Below are 16,617 nucleotides of genomic sequence, written 5' to 3' on the forward strand. Positions count from 1 at the left end.
GTACATTTATGTTTTTTTCATTTTAAAACATGTATAAAGCTTAATTATAGCTAAATCATAGGTATTGGAGGCTACACACTTATGGGATATATAAAAAATAAATTTTATAACCACTTTGCGCTTCGCGTACGAAAAGCTCACCGCTTTTGCGCTTCGCTTTAAAAAAAGCTTTTTTAGACCTCATCGCTTTTGTGCGCTTCCCGCTTTTTTAAACCAAGATCCACTCATAACCATTTTCTAAAAATATTAAAAAATTTATAAGGTTTTCTCTTTTCAGATTTTTTTCTTCTCATATATTTATAGAAGAAGAGTAAAATTCGTATATATTTTCTCTCTCCTTCACCCACAACCACTCAAAAATACTAACAATCATTCCTTATAATATAACTAAATTCTCTTACATATTTTTAAGGTCTTCATTGTGAACGCTCTTAGTTATACTCTTAATTTTGATGGTTGGTTCACATCAAATCATTGACACAGTATTATTATTTTTTTGTTTAGCGTTTATATACTTTCACTGACGGTGTACGTTAATCGTCTATTGTTTTAGGTGGCCTCTACATGGTACTTCTATTAGTTTATGTTGGTTTATTAGATACTATGATTATGATATTATCTCACCATCTTTCTACTATGCTTTTAGCCTCTATGAGTGAGATTTTACTGGGTTTGGTTGTACATTTGGCATTTTAGCAACCTCACAGACAGAGCATGTCAGGTTGAGTGTTGGGTTAGAGCGGGTCTGGGCATCGATTGCATTGGCAACGGCGGTTATATGATTCGGGTAAACCTATATTGATCCGGGCCACGATTACGCGTTACATTTTACCATTGAAATCGACCACTTAATTTGTGAAATATAGCTTGCCCATACAATACCAAAACGCAGCTAATACAAAGTTTCAATAATTCGACGTTTCAATCACACCTGTTCTGCAATACCTAAAAAACCGACTATACTAACACAACACATTAACCATTGAACCTGCCTGGCATACTAAAAAAAACGAATCACAACAGTATCTATAAACACCTTCACTCTTAAAAAAATTGTGGTTCTATAGTAAGTTTAGGGTCTTCACAATAATCTACTGAGTGACTTGATGACCAACTTCAAATTTTTCCTTGTAGCTTCATCGCCCGTAAATCCAAGAATATCGGAGCTTAAACTCTGAAAGTCACAAATGTTCATCAAGATATATAAGTAGAGTATAGGGGGCACCTTCAACCCATTTACTTATATGGGTTATGTTTTTTTAACACATAAAATCGAACATTTCGGTCATAAAAAAGTTTGAAAGTCATCCGAAGTCTGTTTTAGAGGCGTGCAACCTCCTAACTATTTTATTCACGCTATTTTGTAATAATATTTTTTTTGAGTAATCAACTAATTAGTTACTCATAGAAAAACTGAAAATGTACAAAATATGTTTGTGGTAGGGATGTCATAAACCGTTAAATCCAACTGAACCGAAGAAAATATGCCGGTTTGAGATTTGTAATGTTGGGTCCATGGTTTAGGGTTTGAAAACCGGGCTTAACGGTTCGGTTCACGGTTTGGAACTTGGAACCTGCTTTTTTAACTTTATTATTTGTTCTCATTTTTTGAAATCCTTGGTGATCATATGTATAATATCTATGAACCATCTTTATCAATTTATTTCAAACTAACTATTTAAAATATATATATATATATATATATATATATAGGGAGCCGCTAGAATGAAAACCACCCCGAGTTGTAAGAACCGCGAGAACTACACCCCACGGGTGGGCGTTCACCATGATTTTTTTTTTACAACTAGATGTGTATATTATAAACACAGCCGTAAAAAAAAAAATTTAAACGCCGCGGCCGAGGGGGTAGTTTTTTACACCACAACTTTGGTGAAAAAAAAAAGAAAAAAGAAAAAAAAATTAAAAACACCAAACTTGTGGTGTAAAAAACTACCCCTTCGGCCGCGGCGTTTAAAATTTTTTTTTACGGCTGTGTTTATAATATACACATCTAGTTGTAAAAAAAAAATCATGATGAACGCCCACCCGTGGGGTGTAGTTCTCGCGGTTCTTACAACTCGAGGTGGTTTTCATTCTAGCCGCCCCCTATATATATATATATATATATATAGGTTGAGGATCATTACAGAACACTAACTATTGCGAGAACAAAAAGAACAACTCTAAAAAACTAAATTTTGGGATTTAATTTTCATGTTTTTATAAATTTTACGTTTCTTACATTCATATGTGTATTATGTATACATAAAAAAAACCATATTTTTTACCTACACATAGCTTACATACATGTTGGCAATTTAACCTACACATAACCTACATATATGTAGGTTACACAAAAAGTGAAAATTTTCCATATTTTGTTTTGAATTCTAGTGTAAGAAACAATAAATCTTAGATTTACAACATTTTCATTTACTTTTTAGGTTTTTTGAATTGGAAAAATAGATGATTCATTGTGTTCTGTGTGTTCTCGCAATATTTTGTGTTCTGTATAGAACCTTCCCCTATATATATATATATAACTGCCAAAGCGAACCGATTTGGATGGCTTGAGTGCTTGACTGACCCAAACCGTAGATATTGGACCGGCTAAGAATTTTCGTCAAAACCGGCTGAACCGGACCGTGAACAACTCTAATTTGTGGGTCAATCTGACCCGACCCATATCAAAATGACCAATTTCAACCCAATTTTGATCTGTAACCCAACAAGCCCATCATGCGACCTCTACAAGTCAGCATTGAAAGGACCAAGAAAAAGTAGTTGATAAGGTTGCAAACCTCAATGTTCTTCAAAGTAAATACAAGTGTATATATGGATTTCTGAATCAACTCGGTGTTCTCCGGAGTCATAATAGACGCATGCGTCTTTCTGAAATAAGAAATGAGAACGTAAATTCAACAGGATACTAAAAGAGCACAACGATGCTCGAAAATACGGATGTGCAAGGCCTTATAGGATACCTCAAATCCTCTGTTGCTTGAGAGAGACTTTTGGTCAAACTTTCGACTTCCTGCAGCAAACCACTATCTCGAACCTCTGTCAGCATAGGTTGAACATCCTCCGCCATCGCTTGGACCTGATACAAAGTTAGCGCACTAAATTCATTAAAAAATACGTTAATCAGAGAATTAATATTGTTAGACTAAGAGTCTTATTTTTATTATTCTAGAGGGGTCTAAATTGTAACTTCTAGCTCTTTATAATGGGCTGCTTTGTATCCTCTTTTCATCAATTAAAGAATATACAACAATTACAGAACCTTACGATTCATTAAAGATGTTAATCATTTGTACAACGATTACATAATTAGGCTAACAACTTTCGTTATGAAAGTTCAATATTAATTAGCATTCTAGTCCCTATAGTTTAAATGTTTACATAAACAGTCCTTTATGTTTAGCTACTAGTTATTACCATAACATTATAAAGTTATACAAAAAAGAATATATGCGTTTTATCTCATATTTCTTTCATAAGTTCATCAAATGAAAATGTAGACCCTAAGGTGAAGCAAATAGTGACCATAGACTACAATTTGAGATCATATAGCCCGACCAGTATAACTCTACCCTCACGGATAGAGGTAAGGTCTGTCTACATCCCACCCTCCCCAGACTCTATCAATAGCTTGACTATTTGTGGGATTTTACTGGGTTTGGTTGTATAGCCCGACCAGTATAAGCATAGAAATAAATTCAACAACAACCTATAAATGAATGTGAGATGGGGATATCACACCTTTAAGAGCAATGGTCTTGCTTCTTCAATAACAGCCGCAGCTCGTTCCGCCAATGCATAAGTGTTAGCAACACCTATCTCTTCTACTTCTCGTCCAAGACGTGTAAAGATCCCAACTAACGCGTCCAAACTTACACCTTGGTATCCTTTTAGCCTTTCTCGGTCACACACAATCACACCTTCTTTAACACAATTCGGGTCCAAAGGACCATAAGAAGGTGTTGGAATCGGATCTCGAGGGGTAATATCAATCATTGTTTCCATGAGAAGTCCGGATTGATTCACCTCAATCAATGAATTCCTAGGAATAATTGTTTTATCGTCCTCAACCTACATTCCAAATATCTTAACAATTACATAAACAAAATCTATCACATAGAATTAAGAAATTTTAAACCTTGGTTTTAAAAAAGCACGTGACACTCCAATGCACTTTGATCCCAAAAGCCGACGCATTTGTTAAAAATATACTCGAAAATTATTTACAGGCAATACTTTGACTTATTAACTTTTAGAAGTGGGATCCGGTACAAATAACTTTTAGTGTGCGAACAACTAGAGTAATTATGCTACTAAAAACTAAACTAGAGTAACAATAATAAACTATAGCGTAATTATTATTACTCTAGTTCAATTTTTTTTGTAGTGTAATGTAATTAATCTATTTACACTAATTACAAAAATGCCACCGCGAGTTTTTTTCCCTTCACTTCCTACACTTGGCACCATAAAACATATTTGTATATAATCATAACACTTAACTTTTAAACAGTGGCGAAATTTGAGATTTCTGACCGGGGGCACAAGTCATCGGACCTAAAAGTTTCTATAAAATCGCGGGGTCGAAAACGTATATCCCCAAAAATTTCTATACGAAAACTACATACTCTCCGCTACTGAGCGAAAAGTTCGGGGGGCCGCCCTACTTAAGCTGTGCCCATGCTTTTAAACACTCTCATCATGTTTAGTCAGATTTGTCCAATCATCGTTCCAAAGAGTTCAAACACTCAAACAAACACATTGCGCAATCAAAGGACATATTTGCTCAATCAATATTCAAATTTATTCAACTAGATAACTTCATAATGCACATTATAAACCCAAGTTTAAGAAACTAACCTCAACAACAGCTTCAATACTTTTCAACGAAGGATTAACCCGAATAACATTACCAACAGTAACCCCTCTAATCCTAACTTGAGTCCCAGTGGAAATCCCACAAGCCTCAGAAAACTCAAAAACAGCAAGATACTTCCTAAACCTAGACCTCAACTGAAACGCTCTCAACCAAACCAAAGTAACCACCAACAACACAGTCCCAGAAACCAAAAACAACCCAACCCCACCTTCCCAAATGCTCCTGCGACCGAACCCGAAATCACTTAACGGTCTCAGGGTCTGTTTCCAGATGGTTCTGGGCACATTAAGAACAACTGCAACTGGGTTTTTGTTATTGGGTTGGGGGTTGTTTTGTGTGTCTTGAGATGTGGATTTTGTGGTGATTTGGGGTCTTTTGGGGGGGTTTGCTGGGAATGTGTTTAGGGGTGCGAATTGGGATTTTGGGGAGAAGAATTGGGTGGGTAACATGGTGTCAAGGGGTCTGATCATTTGTTGTGATGATTGATGGAATGGGAAGAGGGACTGAGGAAGTGGGGTTGGGGAAAAAGGGTAAAGTTATGGGAGAGAGGTTAGTGAAAGAATTAACCGATTGTATTCCTTGTGTTATCATTGAAGTTGTGTTTCGAGTTTCGTATAAGAACATGTGTGTAGTGGTAACACCTTATAATGCTCTCACCATGGAGCATTATCCGACATGTGGCGTCCTAGTCAGCAAGTGGGCATTATAGCAAAAGTAGCGTAGTGGGGTATTATGCCAATAACCCCCATTCAATCATTTCACAATTATTTTTTTTAACTTAAAACATAAAAAAACTTCATTAATTTAAAAATAAAATTACATTACTTGAAATAAAAATAAAAAAAAAAACAGAAAATAAAAAAAAACTGAAAAACAGAAAAAAAAACAGAAAAATAAAAAAAAACAGAAAAAAATAAACTAAAAAAATAACATGATCTAGAGTCCATATTTTTCTCTAATTTTTTGGCGACGCATTTGCGCAAGGATCAACGCATCGCCTTGTAGGTGGTCGATAGGTTTGGACAAAAACTCAATGTCCTTTTCCATTTGCCTCGCCTCTTGCATCTCGTTAAATTTTTTGGTTTCGGCCACTAGTTCCTTCATGATCTCATAACGTTGGTGGCCGAGGTCGCGAATGTCTTGGAGACGACGGTTCATCTCCTCGAAATCTTCCTTTAACTCGAGATCGGAAGACGACTCGACCGTTTTTTCCCGGTTCCCTTTCTTCTACCGGTGGGTCGGACCAACTCTTCTTGAATTCCCTCATCAACGTCCACCGCCTCATTTAAATCAACGTTGCGGGCATCCGATGTCGGAGTTGACGGGTCAACGGAGGATGATGTTTTTGACCTTTTAGCCCGACGTCTACTACTAGACGTCATTGGATTAACTACCGCCCACTTTGGACTTTTTCGTAGTAGCTCCCAACACTTATAGTACGTGAAAGGGCATTTTGTCCTCTCGAACTCCTCCAAACTCTTCGTTAAAACCCCCACGTCACCTTCACCGCTCGGCCGATTATCGTAGTTACGTTGGAAGACTTCTTGGAACGCATGACACTTGTTGTTGATTGATGTGTGTTGGTGTGTATATAATTTAGATATATAATTAAGCCCTTTTTACACCTTTAGCCAAGTTTTAAATTTATAAAACACGATATTCACTAACACTAAACACACATATGGGTAAGTGCACCCATCGTGGACGTAGTATAGTGTTGGTAAGATACCGAGGTCGTCCAAGGACACAAGAGCTTTTAATACCGGTTTATCCTCAACGTCTAATCAAATCAAAAAGTGAGAAAAATGTTTTTAAACTAAGAAAATAAAATCTAACTAAATGCTGAAAAATAAAAACAGATAGACAAGATGAATCACTTGGATCCGACTCGTGTATTAGTATAACCTTTGATTATTTTCGCACTTTTGCACTTGTTTAAGAGATTATCTTAGTTATTGTAGTAGGCCCCTCTTTTGAAGGCGACGTCACCCTCAACCCAGTAGTTTGAGTCAGCAAGGATACAATCCTAAAGGGTCGGATTATTGGAAAATAATGAATTAAGTTATTAATGCAAATTATGGTAGGCCCCGCTTTTGGCGGTGACGTTACCCTCGGCTAAGTAGTCTGAGTCAGTAGGGATACAGTCCTAAATAGCCGGGTTATAGTATTAATAGTAGTTAACTTATGAGGGGGTCAAAGAGTTTGGATCCCCGCCATCCAATACCTATGGGCATTGAAGGAGATCCTACTAAATTTGACTCAGGTCCCAAGCAGGACCTCTAAACGTTGAACAAGGGCAAGACCCTTACCAAACCGTTCCCTTAACCCCCGACCAGGTAGCCAACATACCTCCATATAGACCGTGGAGATATGAATGGTGAAAATCTTTTATTTTAATAGACAGTAAAATAATGCCAAGACACCACGGACAAACGATAAGGAAAGATCACCTTCAACATAAGCAACTAGTTATTAAAGTCATTAATACAAAACCAAATAAAAAGTGCAAAAGATTAAAAATAAAAAGTATTATACTAAACACTTGTCTTCACCAAGTGATGTAAGAGACTTAGGCAAACATGGCCTTGATTGTCAAGAACTCTTACGATCAATCTTGGATCCCGAGACGACTCACACACTCTATGATGGACAATGGATGATGGTGGTGGATGATGGTGTTATGGTGGTGGTGGGTGGTGGATGAAGTGTGAGAGAGGTGGTGTGCCAAGGGATGAGTTGAAATGAAGCCAAGCACTCCTATTTATAGGCTGAACAGAAGCCTGGGCACGGCCCCGTGTCCGCTGGACACGGCCCCGTGCCCGTCTGACACTCTCTCTCTTCATTAATTGTAATTCGCAATTACAATAAATGCACCTGCAAGCACTCTGACCATGCCCCCGTGTCCGTTGGGCACGGCCCCGTGGTGGGCAATAGAAGCTTCTACCACTTTGTCTTTTGTGCCAGGGCTGACCATCCTGGACACTGCCCCGTGCTCGCTGAGCACGGCCCCGTGTTGAGCTGGACACGCTCCGTGTCCGCTGGGCACAGCCCCATGCTCAGCTGGGCACAGCCCCATGCTCAGCTGGGCACAGCCCCATGCTCAGCTGGGCACAGCCCCATGCTCAGCTGGGCACAGCCCCATGCTCAGCTTTCTTCTTGTTTTTGCTTTGGGAGATGCTGTGGAGGAGTCGGGCATGCCACGTTTCTTCCTTTTCTTTGTATTTATGTTGGATTTAGCTGCATTTTTGCTTCTTTTGTTCATTTAAGCTCTTTTAACCCTGAAAATACAAAAGGAAGACAAAAGTACACTTTTTCCAACATTAGTACTTAAAAAAGGGTTAGTTTTATGCCTCATTTGATGTAATTTATATGTTGCATTTTACTCACATCATTGATGTCGGTCTATTTGCTAGAAATGGAATCTTTGTCCCGATGTTCGCCTTGACCCCACGTGCTAAAGAAGAGTGCACAAACCCTATCCCAAAAAACCGGGCCCGTTTGAAAGTTTGCTACAAAAAAAATAAGTTGTATGTTAAAAATTAAAGTAACAAAATAAGTAAAATAATATTTATATAAAAAAAGATAGTTACCGGTCTCTTCGTCCTCCGAAATGTCGACAAACGCCCGAGTCAACGCGAATTCCTCTTCCTTCGTCCATTTAATGATATTTTTTGTACGCCGCGGTGCGTCCTTTTCCTTCTTCTTATGCGACCTTTTGCCGCGTTTCGATGTTTCTGCACCGGTTCGGGTTGCGTCTCCGGTACGACTTCCACATCGGGTTCGGCTTCGGGTTGTGACGGTTGAGACCCGCCGGCTTGACCATAGCCGAAAGTGGAAGGAACAAACGGAGGGGCGCCACTCAAGTAAGCCGCATAAGTTAAAGAGCTCGGGTCCATGTCTTGAAGGTTGTACGGGGTTTGCGGTTGGGTTGTGTTCGGGTTCGTGGGTCTTGCGGGGACACCAAAAGGAGGGTGGTATGGATGCATGATTGTATAAAAATTAGAAGAAAGTGGGTTTTTTTTATATAAATTAGAAGAAAGTGGGAGAGAAAGTGGGGCTTTTATAAAAAAAGGTGTGAATGTGGGGTATATATTTATAGTGGGAATATTTTAAATTAAAAAAAATAAAGAATGTTACCGTTGTCAAACGGTCAAGTGGGCCCCCTCTCTTTTTTAAGCGTTATAATCAAAATGCCGGAGGGATTTTTTTTCAGAAATCACGCCCCAAAACGCCCCCTGTAATGGGGGTGTGTGCGTTATAAGGCGTTATTTCGCAATTTTTAAAAAAAAAAAACGCCCCACTACGGGCGGTCTAAGGATGAAAAAAAAAGATATGGAAGGATGTTAAAAAGAAGTCTGTTCTAGAGTTTTTTTTTTTAATAAAGAAGATGAAGGAAAACTTATGTTATTTTCCTTCATTTTAAATTCTTCTAAACGGGAGAGATTTAGAAGGAAAACATTTTTAACAGAGTTAATTGTCATTTTAGTCCTTGTGGTTTAGGGCATTGGGCATTTTGCCAGTTTAGTCTAAAGGTTTCATTTTTAACATCTGGATCCAAAAAAGTTTTATCGTTGCCATTTTGGTCCAACTGACTTAACTCCATCCATATCTGTGAAGTCTGCCAAGGGCATTTTTGTCATTTCAATTTTCTTGTTATTAACCATTTTTTCTTTATTGTTTTCCCTCTTATTTTGGCGCCCTTTCACCCTGTATATAACCAGATCCTCTCCTGGAAATCTATACATAAATTTCATTTCATCCTCATCTCTATACCCAATATCCACCATCATATCCTTCACTACAATGACTGAAAAGTAGTCTGAGTTAACCTTGTCAACATAAGAAACCTTACCCTTCGCATATGTCATTCCAGGATACTCTGTAAATTCACCCCCATGGTGTATTTCGATTGAAAAGTTTTCAGGGTAGTTTACTGCATCAATGAACATATAAACTTCAAATAAGTGATCAATCCACTTTAAAAAGGCAAAATTTAGACAAAATGTTGAGTATTTAACATGAACTTACCATATGCCTCTTCTGGATTAAATACTTCATCAGGATTACGAACACACCAAGGCTCATTCATCGTTCAGAAACCGCCGCACAATGCTCGTTCACAGCTCAATCGCCTTTGATCGATCGTCTTCGTTGTTAGGGTTTTAATATTGGGGAAGTGTGTGTGCTGTGATCAATGTAATGTAGGAGGTGACTGAGGTCTATTATTTATAGCGAAGATAATAAAACAATAAAGCTTTAATTAAAAGAAAAAACAATAAAGAAAAAAGGGTTAATAAAAACAAAAATGAAATGACAAAAATGCCCTTGGCAGACTTAACAGATATAGATGGAGTTAAGTCAGTTGGACCAAAATGGCAACGATGAGACCTTATTGGATCCAGATGTTAAAAACGAAACCTTTGGACTAAACTGGCAAAATGGGTCAAACCACAGGGACTAAAATGGCAATTAACTCTTTTTAATACATAAAATTCTTACCTTTCTTCTCAATTCCTTCGAACTCGAGAACGAAGTAGTTAATTTAATTGATTTTGTATTCTTTTCTTTCGTTTATTAAACTTAGGAACACAACGTGAGGCTAAAAGTCATAACTCTTATGACCACTATGACCTCCACATATTCGTTATGTCACCCACCTCTAACTTATCATTAAAACCATTACCTAAGGGTGTGATTATAACCCAAACCACTATCAGTTTTATGTTTTAAATATATTTTTGTCATATAGAAGGCTATAAAGTCCTTCCCTGTAACTTGCATGCAATGATATAAGGACACTATCATGATTACCTCATTAGAAGGCTTTAATTTTGTTTATTTTTAATTTATATACCTTTTCATTTAAAACAAAATTAAAAAGGAGTAAATTACTATTTTAACAATTGTAGTTTAGCCAGTTTAACTATTTTAGCCCAAAAAGAAATATTTTAACATATCATACCCCAAGGTTGTATTTTATAACGATTTTAGCACCTGACACTAACTTTGTTACTTTTTATGCAGTTAAGTGTAAGGGCAATTAGGTAATTATATACCTTAGGGGCTGTTTTTGATAATTACAATGTTCTTTTAATATTTAAGAGAGTATTAATGCAATTACTCAAGTTTTTTTTTATTATTTCGCTATTTTAATGATTATTATTTAACAAAATATTTTTTATATATACAAATAAATATGTATTTTCATTAAGCATTTGTTTTTTTATAAACGTCATTTTTAAAATCATTTTTTAACCTTTTTTTAAACCGTCTATCGTTTTTAAAATTATTCATTTTTAAGCCGCTTGTTTATTAAAATCGTTCTTTTTAAAAATGTTTGTCTTTTAAAGTTTTTTTAAACGATTCATTTTATACCGTTCTTTTTAAAATCATTTTTTTAACTCTTTTTAAATAATTCGTTATTATAAGTCATTAACTTTTAAAATCGTTTCTTTTTAAACCGTTCCTTTTTTAACCGTTTCTGAAATCGTTCATTTTTAAACTTTGTATTCAGTTTACTTATAGCCGTTAGGGAAAAAGAACTTCAGAAAATGAACGATTTCAAAAATTGAAGAAATTTAAAAACGATCGATTTTAAACGAACGAGTGGTTTAAAAACGAAGATTAAAAAATGATGTTTATAAAAAAGCAAAACCTTAAAAAAATAAGTTAGCAAGTGTAAGGAACTAAAAACACACGATTTTAATAAAGGAAAGGTTAAAAAATAACGAATTTTTGAATAAACAAATGGTTAATGAAAATACATATTTATTTGTATATTTAAAACGTATTTTGTTATATAATAATCGTGAAAATAACCAAATAATAAAGAAAAACTTGAATAATTGCATTAATAATCTCTTAAATATTAAAAGAACTTTGTAATTATCAAAAACAGCCCCTAAGGTATATAATGATCTAATTACCCTTACACTTAACTGCAAAAAATTAACAAAGTTAGTGTCAGGGGTCAAAACCGTTATAAAATGCAACATCGGGGTCTGATATGTTAAAAGATTTCTTTTTGGACTGAAATGGTTAAACTGGCTAAACCACAAGAGCCGAAACAGTAATTTACTCTTTTATTTAAATCATGATTAATGTATTTTGCAACTAAAGACGTTGGCGATAGGTGTTCGTCACAAAATATTTCGATCGCAAGCAGGGGCGTAGCCAGAAATTTTTTCCTACGGATTCGAAAATTTTACATGGTTTGATTTAGAGGATTCTACGGGTTCAATGGCGAAATTTCTATAGGTGCGATGTAAAAAATACACCTATAGATAACACTAAAAAAACGGGTTCGGCCGAACTCGTACCCTTCTATGTAGCTACGCCCTTGATGGCAAGCTAGCGATAAATATCTTGTCGCTAAAATCCGTCGCAACTTAGCGAGGGTCTTTGTTCGGTCGCTAATACTCATTGTGTAGTAAACGCTAGCTATAAATAAAGTAATGCAAAACATGGACAACTTGGACATTGAAAAGGCAATAATTAAACAAAAGTAAAATAGTAATCCTTATTCAACTGTAGCTTAACAAGGAACTACACCACCATGATTAGTAGACTTGGATGGATGTTCGATATACAATACAATAACAAACAATACCGCACAACACAATACGGTACAATACAATACATAGGAGGCAAAATATAACTGAGATCAATCATTTGTTTTAATGTGGGAATCATTCGTTAAAAGTTGTTTAGCACAACTAACAAATGTAACCCAATATAAAACACTAGTAAGGTGTTGTTTTACTTAGCACATGTATAGGTACCACGTCCTGGCCCTGCCAAGGTGTAAGTGCAATTTTCAACTGGTTTGGTGCAGGTCTTTCTACAATAACTCTTACCCAAGCTTTTAACATATCCATAAATACAGTATGGTTTACTGCAAGAAGGGTTAGGTGCTGCATTGCACGACTTTACACACGCAAAGCCGGCGATTTCGTAACCTGCTTTAAAAGTTTTGATCCCTATCTTAACTTTATACTTATTAATCTTATCATAAGGCACTTTTGTCTTTGCCAGGTATCCTAGGCGTTGAGCGATTTGGGAGAAGCCCTTAGAATCTCGTAACCTGCACATCCATGTTATACAATTATATACATTATTATTCTCATAAACATTTATATTTAAAAGCTAGAAGAGGATACGTACTCAGGTTCAGGAATGTGATCATCGGCATACGAAGAACAGATAAGAAGAGTGATAGCAAAGAGAATCAATATTGATTTCTTGTTGAAGATGTTCATTTTTTTTTTTCTGTGAAGAGGAGTAGCTCATCACATAATCTTTTATACTGAAATTTATTTCGCCTTAGTCCCTTCGCTTTAGGCCGATTGTTCTTTGAACCCAAAAGTCCAAGAAAAACTGGAAGGCAACTTGCATGCTTAAGCTCGAAATGGAAGGCAAAAACTGTCTTTTACTTTGGAGACAAATATTGTGTCCACCAATGAGATTATATTGTCGTTTCTTACTTTAGAAGATATTTTATTTATAATGATAACAAAATAACATTTAAGTTGTATTGATTTAATTGCAACTCCTTATTATAAAAGTCCAGATATCAGTCAAAATACAAATTATATATATATATATATATATATATATATATATATATATATATATATATATATATATATATATAGTGTGAGGTTCATTGGGGAACACTAAAAAAGTGGGGAACAGTGGGGAACCGACTCAAACGAACTTCGATTGGACTCATTCCAGCGGCGTTGGAACCGGCTCGTCGAACCCTAACTAGGATCTGTTAACCCTAAACCCTAAATCATAACCCCTAAACCCTAAATATATTAGGGTTTGGCTTTTAGGGTTTAGCTTTAGGGTTTAGTTTTAGGGTTTAGGGTTTAGCTTTAGGGTTTAGAGTTTAGGAGTTAGGATTTAGGGTTTAGGGTTAAGAGATCCTAGTTAGGGTTCGAAGAGCCGGTTCCAACGCCGCTGGAATGAGTCCAATCGGAGTTTGTTTGAGTCGGTTCCCCGCTGTTCCCCACTTTTTTAGTGTTCCCCAATGAACCTTCCCATATATATATATAGGAGAAGAATCCGTTAGTAACCACCCTTTATTGCGAGAACCGCGAGAACCAATGTGAACACAACAAAAAATACATAAAAATAGCTAAAAAACACACAATTTTTTTTAACATTTTTTTTTTAAAAAAATCACTACTTTTAGTAGCCAAAATTTTTTTTTTCTACTAAAAGTAGCGATTTTAATGTAAAAAATAATAAAATAAAAAATTTTTGGGTTTTTTTTATTTTTTTTAGATTTTTTGGGGTTTAGTTTTTAGCATTTTAGCTGGGGGTGGGGGGGTTAGGTTTTTGGGGGGGGTGGGGGAGAGGGGTTTAGGTTTTTTTTTTTTTTGGAGGGAGGGGGGTTAGGTTTTTTTTAGGGGGGGGGGGGAGGGGGTTTAGGTTTTTTTTTTTTTTTTTTTGGGGGGGGGGGTTTGGGGGTTAGTTTTTTTTTAGATTTTTTTAGTTATTTTAGGTTGTGTTCACATTGATTCTCGCGGTTCTTGCAATAAAGGTGGTTCTCGCATAAACCTTACCCTATATGTGTATATATAGGGGGCCGCTAAAATGAAAACTATCTCCAGTTGCGAGAACCACTCTCCACCAATCATATAACGACAACCAAAACGGTAATATAGTCATTTAATCAAAATCATCAAACCATCTCTCTCTCCTCTTTAAGTCTCTTTTTAAAGTTATTTAAATTTCTCTCTCGTCAAAACCATCAAACTCTCCTCTTTAAAGTTTCTTTTTAATCAGAACTATCAAATTATCTCTCTCCTCTTTAACGTCTCTTTTTAAAAGTTTTTATTAAAAAAAATTTGTAAAAAATTTTTGGTAAAAAAGTTTTTGTAAAAAAAAGTTTAAAACTGTAAAAAAAGTTTTCGTAAAAAAGTTAAAAAAACGTGTGTGAAAAAAAAGGTTAAAACCGTAAAAAAGTTTCCGTATAAATTTTTGTTCTTTGTTAAAAAATTTTTGTAAAAAAAAATTTTATGAAAAAAAAGTTTAAAACCGTAAAAAAAGTTTAAAAACATGTGTGTAAAAAAACGGGGCGTAAAAAATCAGCTCGTAAAACGGCACGTAAATACGGGGCATTAAAACGGGACGTAAAAAACGGCACGTAACACTGGCGTAAAAAACGAGGCGTAAAAAAGCGGGCGCAAAAACGGCGCGCAAAAAATGGAGCGTAAAAAACGGCGCAAATACGAATCTTAAAAAATGGCGCGTAAACGGGGCGTAAATACGGAGCGTAAAAAAGCCGGGTGTAAAAACGACACGTAAAAAACAGGGGATAAAAAACGGCTCGTAAAAACATTTTTTTGTAAAAAATCCTGAAAAAATTTGTTTTTCTCGTAAAAAATCAGATTTTAAAATGTTTTTTAATTAAAAAATCTGATTTTAATAAAAAAAATAATTAATTTAATAAGACAAAAAAGTAATAAAAAACAATAAATACAATAAAGACAAAATAAGCAAATTTACTAAACTACCCTTTTGACATTATAAAAAATAATAAATACAATAAAGACAAAATAAGCAAATTTACTAAACTACCCTTTTGACATTAAAATATTAAAAACATAATAAGACAAAAAGAACTTAATATTGTTTTTATTATTTTTAATCTCATCCATCCATCTCCCAAGATCAATGGTTGGAAAGTGGTTCTCGTGGTTCTCTTAACTGAGGGTGGTTTTCATTTTAGCGGTCCCCTATATATATTGTAACAACTCTCATTAAAAGTACTATTTCTTATTTTATTTTGCCCAATAGGAAACCCTAATTGAGACCCCCAACTAATCCTGCATAACCCCTACAATTTTCAGAATAATCAGAATCAGGATCAGGGCCCCTAAAACTCAGGGGGGGGGGGTATTCCCTAAATTGAAATTATCTTTACAATTCGTTGTCGACATTGAGTTTTTATAAAACGTCGACTCACCAGGGCTATACAAGTGACAAGGCAGCCCTAGGCTAGGGGGGTGTGCCCCGCGACTCGCGACAAGGAAAGGGTACCCCTTCGCGACACGCGGGCGGGTCCAAATTCGGGTATAAATACAGGGGCTTGGGACTTGATCAGTTTGCTTGTTTCGACGTTAAATTTCAATTCATACGCTGAGTTATACACTGTTTACTTCAAAACACACGAACACGAAACGCTGCCGCACCACAACAGGGTAATAACTCGATCGCTATTACGATTCAATGTCCGGTCGATTGAAACTATCCAATGGATGTTTAAGTGCTGCTCAAATTGGGTTTATACTTTCTCATTCGTCATTAATTTGATGGATGTTTAAGTATTGCACTTTGTCATTCGTTGTGAGGGTTTAATCTCGTGAGTTATCGTAAATGCTGTATTAGTTACTAACCTAGTTCGTGTGCATTGTTATTTAAATTAGGTTATCAGGCTAATCAGTAGGCTAAACTCTGCCCGCATTAAACTTGCAATGTGAGTCATTCTCTTTTTATCAACTGTTTTACAATACCTCAAATTATTTTCAAAGGTTATAATTACAGGGATTAAGTCGTGGTTATCTTAATCACTGGCTAGTGGGGTATTGTGCACATTACTAATTTCTCACGGGTTAGGCTAATAAATCCTCACCGTGATAAACGTCACTACTTGGGGAGGGACCCAATAGTGATATGACCATCGTCAGCAAGTGACAAAGTGCCAG

The 16,617-nt window shown here is 35.9% G+C and overlaps 1 protein-coding gene and 1 long non-coding RNA gene across 2 annotated transcripts; both read right to left on the reverse strand.

Annotated features, from left to right (window-relative positions):
- Positions 1-852: 852 nt before the first annotated feature.
- On the reverse strand, positions 853-5,489 carry LOC110909924 (protein TRIGALACTOSYLDIACYLGLYCEROL 2, chloroplastic). The gene is made up of 5 exons (XM_022154651.2): positions 4,882-5,489; positions 3,763-4,092; positions 2,985-3,100; positions 2,802-2,892; positions 853-1,174 (listed from the first exon to the last, which is right to left on the reverse strand). Exons 1-5 carry the CDS (start codon positions 5,368-5,370, stop codon positions 1,082-1,084), a joined length of 1,119 nt encoding a protein of 372 aa, XP_022010343.1. The 5' UTR covers positions 5,371-5,489; the 3' UTR covers positions 853-1,081.
- Positions 5,490-12,394: 6,905 nt separating this feature from the next.
- On the reverse strand, positions 12,395-13,220 carry LOC110909936. Its single transcript, XR_002575731.2, has 2 exons — positions 13,064-13,220; positions 12,395-12,983 (listed from the first exon to the last, which is right to left on the reverse strand). It is a non-coding gene; the product is annotated as an uncharacterized LOC110909936 (long non-coding RNA).
- Between the last annotated feature and the right edge of the window lie 3,397 nt (positions 13,221-16,617).

Source organism: Helianthus annuus, chromosome 7 (assembly GCF_002127325.2).
Source record: "Helianthus annuus cultivar XRQ/B chromosome 7, HanXRQr2.0-SUNRISE, whole genome shotgun sequence".
Taxonomy (NCBI): Eukaryota; Viridiplantae; Streptophyta; class Magnoliopsida; order Asterales; family Asteraceae; genus Helianthus; species Helianthus annuus.

Coding starts and splice junctions, on each gene's coding strand:
- LOC110909924 (XM_022154651.2), bottom strand. CDS start 5,370: ATGATCAGACCCCTTGACACCATGTTACCCACCCAATTCTTCTCCCCA. Junction 4,093..4,881: donor GTATTGAAGCTGTTGTTGAG/GTTAGTTTCTTA, acceptor TTTGGAATGTAG/GTTGAGGACGATAAAACAAT. Junction 2,893..2,984: donor CAAGCAACAGAGGATTTGAG/GTATCCTATAAG, acceptor TTCTTATTTCAG/AAAGACGCATGCGTCTATTA.